Source organism: Penaeus vannamei, chromosome 3, assembly GCF_042767895.1.
Source record: "Penaeus vannamei isolate JL-2024 chromosome 3, ASM4276789v1, whole genome shotgun sequence".
NCBI lineage: Eukaryota > Metazoa > Arthropoda > Malacostraca > Decapoda > Penaeidae > Penaeus > Penaeus vannamei.
Window position 1 is genome coordinate 10,358,830 of NC_091551.1, and position 7,500 is coordinate 10,366,329.

Sequence of the window (7,500 nt, forward strand, 5' to 3'; positions counted from 1 at the left end):
CTATCGGTACGTATTAAGGCTTAGGTACAAGTAAAAGTCAGAGCGTCGCGAGATGGTGACCTGAGATAAGGTTGGAAACACGCGGGGCTTCACATCAGCTGATTGGCGGCGGTTGAGTGCCAAGGTCTCGCTTGTGTTCGCTCGTCGACTTAGTTGGGAATGATCTGTGTCACGGCGACGTTAGCTGGGCCTTGTGTTGGTTGTCATTGGCGTGTATACGTCTTTATGTCTCTCTCTCTCTCTCTCTCTCTCTCTCTCTCTCTCTCTCTCTCTCTCTCTCTCTCTCTCTCTCTCTCTCTCTCTCTCTCTCTCTCTCTCTCTCTCTCCTCACACACACGCGCGTGCGCGCGCTTATATACAGAAAAATATGGTATATAGCTAAATAAGGCGGGATGGCCAATTGGTTACAATAAGTATTCAGTATTCCCCGCCAGAGACTGAACTCAATTCCAAGTATCACTTGTTATACGTTTCTCGTCGACGTCCTTCCTCCACCCTCTCCCTCCCTCCCTTCCTGACCGAGAGTTTCTGGGTTAATACAATCATCTCCGGCGGCCGTGACACCACACCCGGCCGTCTTTTTTTGTGTGTTTGTTTTGTCTTGTTTTCCTTGTTCGTTTATACGTGCGAAGCATTAACGGATGGTTCTCGGTGAGAGACGAGGGATTTTGCAGATTCGTTGCATCGATTTGAGTCCGTCTCCCTCTCTCCCCCTTTTTTCTAGATTTTCCTTTATCTATCCCTCTCTTCCTCCTTCCTCCTCCTTTTATCTTCTCCTTCTCTTCCTCCTTCTCCTTCTTCTGCTTCCCTTCTCCCTGAGTAACAATTGTAAACAGATTAGAGTTGCTATCTATCTTCATGTCCTCATTATCCGATAGCGTTAATCTTTTCCTCCATTGCTATCAGCTGTATGCGATCTTACTGGTAATCGCCACGTTACAAATTCCGAAAATATGTTCAAAGGAGACTCGCCGGCTCCCACGTATGTTTGTGTTCTGGGACACGAGATAAAGTCTAGGTTTATTGTTCGATGACTGTCTAGTGTAAAGTTAGGGAAACGATTTTGTTTGTGGTGTTTAATGAACCTCCTGTTAAGTTATTAGACGCGTGGAAAGGTGTAGATTTATTATTCGAGGATTTTTTCGTGTGAAGTTAGGGAAAATTTGTTTGTGGTGTTTAATGAACCTCCTGTTAAATGATTACACTATTTATTTTATTTACATTTTATCTCGGTTGTTCATCGTTGAATTGTTCCTTAATTATACTTTAATAAGCTAATTAACATATGGACAGCGCTAACTACAGGCCTGAATAAGTCAGGTGTATCTCATTATTATAATGTGACAGTTGACAAATTAGATGTCATTATCTTGAAATGGAGACTGATCTCTTTGAAAGACATGATGCAAAACTAACCTGGCACACACATCTAATCATATGATTAGATATCTGCTTATTTATGTTGACACTTGCGAATGCAATTGTTGCTAAATCATTGCCAACTTTAATGGAAAACCAAGATTTGTAGTGGAGAATATATTGTATGAATAATAAGTTGAAATATGATATTATGAATTAGTGAATTGAAAAATACATTGAAATATATTATGATACAAACGGTCGTCACATTAGAACTCTGTATTTATCATTAACCACAAAGGTACTAACACATTTAACAAAGAAACAGTTACGCAGGTGTGAGGACCCCATCGCCAGTACACTTTGGTCGCAGCTCCCTCCCCGTTGTCTAAGCAGCGGCACCGCTATGTCCCTTGGCTCGCCCCCTGGGTCTCGGCACCGTCGCAAAGCCTCTCCTTTGTGTCTTTCCCATGGCTGAGGGACTCCGGTTCCGTTTGTCTGTTGTCTGGTTGTCACGCGTTCTCGAGGCAGACACCTCCGTGACAGACAGAAGCTCCTTTGGGTGTTTTACTTTTCTCTGAAATGGAAACGGTTCGGGGATCGAAAGAGAAGGCTTCCTCTGCTTGTTTCCCCTCCACGGGACTGGAAACCCCGGGAACTTTTTATTTGCCCGGGGATGTGTGTGTGTGATGGAAGGAACAAGTACAGCGAAGCCTGGTTTATATAAGCTTTCCCTTAGGGTTGTGATGCAGGCCAAACGCTCTGACGAGGAAGTGGAAAACTCCAGACACTGCCTTGGGTGTTTGTACTGAGCGTTTTTGGAATGCCTGAGGCAGATATTGAAGCAAATCTCAATTAATATTTTTCCATCGCTATTGCAGCTCTGGTGTCAGGAGAATCTGAAAATACTGGTCCTAATGGATAAACAAAAGCGTATTGTAGTTACCGAGAGAAAAGCCGATAAGGAGTACTACTTATTTGCACGATAGATCAACACAGGGAAGAAAGACTTTGTTGCGCGATTTTGAAATGCAAGACATAACTTGGTGTAAAGATTGTGACTAGACTCATGCATAAAAGATCTGTATCACAAGGTAAAATAGTTTTTTTTTTTATTGTGCCTTGACTCATGCAGAAAAGGACTTTATCACAAGGGAAAATATATATATTTTTATTGTGCCTTGACTAATGCATAAAAGAACTGTATCACAAGGTAAAATAGTTATTTGTTATTGTGCCTTGACTCATGCATAAAAGACCTGTAGCACAAGGGAAAATAATTTGTTTTAATTGTACCTTGGCTAATGCATAAAAAGAACTGTAGCACAAGGTGGAAATAATTTATTTAATTGTGTCTTGACTAATGCATCAAAAACTTGCACTCTGCATAAATACCTTTTGAATTGTGCCTCGGCTAACCACCGCGTTCCTCCCACAGCAACTGGACTCCGGGTACGTGATCATGCCCGGGTGGGGCGGGCCGGCAGACTCCAGCACCGACGGGGACGACGACGACCCCAGCCTGGACTACCTGGACGCCCGACCCGGGGTACTGCCCGCGCCCTCGGGCATCGTCTTCGAGGGCGAGGCCGTCATCATCAACGGCAGGAGCAACTTGCAGCGACAGCCCAAGACCAAGAAGGTAAGCCCTGCGTCGGGTCCGTGGCGCCCGCTCGACGCTCCGCCGGCTCAGGCTACGTGAGGCGAGGGAAGACTAGGTGGGGTTAGGTTAGGTTAAATTAGAATAAATTTGGTTGGGTTAGATGAGATTAGATCGGGTTAGGTCAGGTTAATTTAGGTTAGTTTGGGTGAGATTAGATTAGATCGGGTTAGGTCAGGTGAGATTAGATTAGATTGGGTTAGGTCAGGTGAGATGAGATTAGGACGCGGCCTCGGCGAACACAGGTGCCGAGTAAAAGGCATGCATCCTAATGTATGCGGATCTGTTGATTAAGTTGTGGCTTGCATTGCCAGTGCTCGCTACAGGAGCATAAAGTGGATTAATCTATGGATTAGGAACAGAAATAGCGTCACATTCGTTTGTCTGATTAACTACTAATAATTATTGTTAGATAGAACAACACATGGTCTTTCCTGATGTTTAGGGGATTTAGTGAATGTAATTTCAAGAGTTGTATCACGGTGGCATAATGCGACTGACATGCGCGAGTTCATGTCAAATCGGGAATCGTTGTCATGTAGGAATAATGTTGATTTTTGATGATCTTTTAGGTTGTGTGAGCCGCGCGCGCGCGCGTATGTGTGCGTGCGTGCGTGTGTGTGTATTTGTAATATATGTATGTATGTATATGTAAGTTTTACTGACGGTCTGATTGGTCGAATCCCATTAGAAAAAAAGAAATTAAGAAAAAAATAATCAGTGAAGCTCCCAAGAAGGCATCCCGTAACGTTTAGCCAATCCCTCACCAGGAAGCCAAAATTCGCCGCTGATGAACTCCACCCATTCATCCACCCAGTATTACCCATCATTCACAAGAGGCCTGTGTAGTAGGCGCCCCGGACAGCATATGTCACCCGCCACCAGCGATCGCCCGACGCGGTTGAGCAAGGGACTCGGATGAAAGCGGATGTCGTTAGGGGCGCTGACGATCGTTAAGGCGGTTGTTTTGCGTCCAATTACTGCCAGTTTCCTTCGTCAAGGCAAGAAGGAAGGCAGGGGGAGGGCGGGGATTCAGGGGATAGGGGGTAGGGGGTGAAAGGAGCGGGCGGAGGGGAAGGGGGGGGGTAGACGGTGACAGCTGACACGAAAGTAAAAGTTTTGGGTGTATTCGCATGGCTCGCTTGTTTACTAGTTCATGCGAGTGGATGGGGTGGCTGGCTCTTGCGAAGGGGGCTAGGGGGGCAAGGCGTCAGGGCGTGCACAGGTATACATTTCTGTTTTTTTGTCTCTCTCTTTCTCTTTCTCTTTCTCCTCTCTCTCTTCTCACTCTCTCTCTCTCCTCTCTCCTCTCCTCCTCTCCTCTCTCTCCTCTCTTCTCTCTGTCTCTGTCTCTCTCTCTCTCTCTCTCTCTCTCTCTCTCTCTCTCTCTCTCTCTCTCTCTCTCTCTCTCTCTCTCTCTCTCTCTCTCTTCTCTTCTCTTCTCTTCTCTTCTCTTCTCTTCTCTTCTCTTCTCTTTTTCCATGCCTATGTATGCATATATACATACACATCGAAATAAACACAATATATTCATAGCTATGACAGCTTTTCGCTTCACTTTATGAGCCCCATTGCAATATCATACCATGGAGCATAAAATTCGGAGGGCCAGTTTTATCGGAGAGGCTGATAAAACCGAGCGTATCAGCAGCTGATAAGGTCACCAGATCCGCATCGAGCTTGTCTGTTGTTTTCCCGAAGCCTTGGCCACAGGCACGAGAGTCGGGACATTGGGGCTTTATGATATTTGTGAATGAATTGTAGTTTTGAATGAGAATTCTTCGTGGTTCGTGTAGAGGCTGAACTCAGCGTGTGGGTCTTCCTCCCTCCTTCCTTGTTCTTCTCCTTCTTTAATCTTGTTCTTTTTCTTCGTCTTCTCTTCCTTTTTCTTCTTTTCTTTACTTTCCTTCTGCTTCTTCTGGAGCAGTTGCTAATTAGAGGTACTAAACCAATCTCATAAATTTCGTTAATTGGTTGATGATAACCTTCCATAATTAGATGTAACTACATTCAGTGGTCTTTTTTATACTTTTCTTTCATCCATTTTCTTCATTTTGAAGCACATGGCCATTTAATTGTTATATTTTCTTTGGTTTAGATTTTCATATTTTTCCACTTTGCTTTCCACCTTTTCTTCATTTTATTTTTATTTAATGCATTATCATATTTTCATTGGTTCAAATGTTTTTTTTTTCTATATTTTCTCTTCCTGTCTGTTTCCTCCTTTTCGCCATTGTGAAACCTCCCTTTTCTGCTTTATCATAATTTTCCTGTCTTTGATTTTCGTCCCCCCCACCCCCACCCCATCCCCCACCCCCCACCCATTCAACACTCAGAATCATGTCTTTTCTAATATAAAACTTTCACTGATTAAGATTCTCTGTGCCGTGTGTCTGTGTCTGTTGAATGAACCCTCACGTACTCTCATTTCACACGGCGCTCTCTCATCTCGCCGATTAATGCAGTCCGTGAGCATTCAGCATTGTCATCATTAAACGTCAAGATATCTGAGGCGTGAGAGGGCAGAGGGTGAGGTCTGTGTGCGGGGGGGTGGGGGGGGAATGTAGGGAATATGCGTGGTTTTAGGGGAAAGGGAAGGGGAGGAAGGAAGAATGGCTTAGTTCAAAGTGAATGGTGGGGAAAAAAGGGGAAAGAGTTTGTGAAGGGACAGGGTTGCATTGGAGGGGAGAGGTGGGAGGGAGGAACCGGGTGAGGGAGGCGAGGGGAAGGGGAGAGGAGGCAGGGAAAGGGAGGGGGAGGGCGAGTGGTGTGTGGGACGGAGGTAGGTGCTTGGCAAGGGATGGCAAGGGAAGGTGGAGCTGGAGAAGAAGGGGACAACATGGAAGGAGAGGGGAAGGGGAGAGGGGGCTGGGAAAGGGAAGGGGAGGTCGAGTGGTGTGTGGGACGGAGGTAGGTGCTTGGGAAGGGATGGCAAGGGGAGGTGGAGCTGGAGAAGAAGGGGAGAACATGGAAGGGGAGAGGGAACATAAATGGGAATCCAGAGGGAGAGGGAAGGGGAAAAGAAGAGAGGAATTCCCCCCAGCAGAATACTGGGGAGGGGCCGATATATCACAGGAAAAAACACTTAGCGTCTGATCTCAAACGAGTGACTGTTATAATCAAAGCGCATTGCAAGCGGCGAGCTCGAAGGGAAACTCCTGTTGCCTGGCGTCCAACCTGTCGTCCCCGTTATCAGATAACGCAAGGCTCGAATCTCTGTTATCTTAATCCCTTTGATGGAGTGCATTCGAGAGAGAGATAAAGACGGTTGCATTTTTTCCCTCTTCCTGTATCAAGAGATCAAAAGAGTTGCTAACGCGGCCAGAGTTTATAAATTGCGTTGTTTTTTTGTGCTTAGTTTTTTTTAAGATAATGTGTAGGTGAAGTATGAATATGATGGGGATGGAAAGGCATCTGCGTCGCCACTTGAGCATTTATGCCGCATCGGGCCGGGAACATGCTAACTATCCTGTAATATGCAGACAACTTTTACCAGATTCACTTTCATTCGCAGTCGGATTATTATTATTGTTTTTTCTCTTTTTTTCCTTGGTGAAGCAGACAGTTTTGTAGTCGATGTTTTAATGTAGCACCTGCCAGGTGTCGCAATCGCAGCAGATGTTCAATGGATGGAGCGGCAGCCAGCGAGAGGGAGCGTCTCCCCCTTCGCCTCACCCCCCCCCCCCTCCCCCTCCACGCGCGCACTCCTAGGTGTCACGTGTTCGCTGGATTCCCCATGATTGATCGCAACCATGAGGCTCCGGCAGCCAATTTCAACTCGTGATGGCACAAGTCTTAATTATCATTACGGAGTGAAATTGCCGGTGATCGTAGCAGACTTTCCCCTTCCAGGTTTCTCTCATATGGAGTGGAAGTGGGCACGTGTTCGTCTCGGCGCTCACGTACAGGCACACGCGCAAAAACGCACACACTCCCCCACGCATCGACACGGTGTATTCCGTATTCTATACTACTATTTAGAGGTTTATGTAGCCAAATATTCCACGCAAGTTCCTTTTGTGCCTTGTTCGGTCTTTCAGGCTGGTCTTAGACAGGGAAGAGGCAGTACAGAGTAAATAAGCGGTCTTGCTTTCAGTTTTTTTACGACAGCAAGGTTGGCTCAGCCCAACTGAAAATTACATTGCCATAAGAGCTTCTGAGGTTACAACGGCCGAGCCCGAAGGGAGAGTGAATGTATTCCGTTCCTCGCTTTGGCACGGGGGGAAAGTGGGGGTGGTGGTGGGGTGGGTGGGGGTGGGGAAGGGGTAGGAGTGGAGATGGAGGTGGGTGGAGGTGGGGAAGGGATAGGAGTAGAGATGGGATTGGGGTGGGGTGAAGGTGGGTGGGGAAGAGGTAGAGGGAGGGGGGAGATGGGGGTGGTAGAGGTGGGGTGGAGGTAGGTGGGGGTGAGATGGGGGTTGAAGAGGGGATGGAGAGCGGGTTGGGGTGGGGGCGGAGCCTTGTCTGACTGTCACATGCAG

General features: G+C 46.6%; 1 protein-coding gene across 4 annotated transcripts in view; it reads left to right on the top strand.

Moving 5' to 3' along the window:
- Positions 1-7,500, top strand: part of bif (protein phosphatase 1-binding protein bifocal) — a 131,482-nt gene that overhangs the window by 86,934 nt on the left and 37,048 nt on the right. For all 4 annotated transcript variants that reach the window (XR_011399672.1, XR_011399673.1, XM_070140976.1 and 1 more), the window contains exon 2: positions 2,798-3,001. Coding sequence is in view for 2 of the 4 variants with exons in the window: in XM_070140976.1 (XP_069997077.1) it covers positions 2,798-3,001 (204 nt within the window). In the remaining 2 variants the exon portion in view is untranslated. The remainder of the gene's footprint in view (positions 1-2,797; positions 3,002-7,500) is intronic.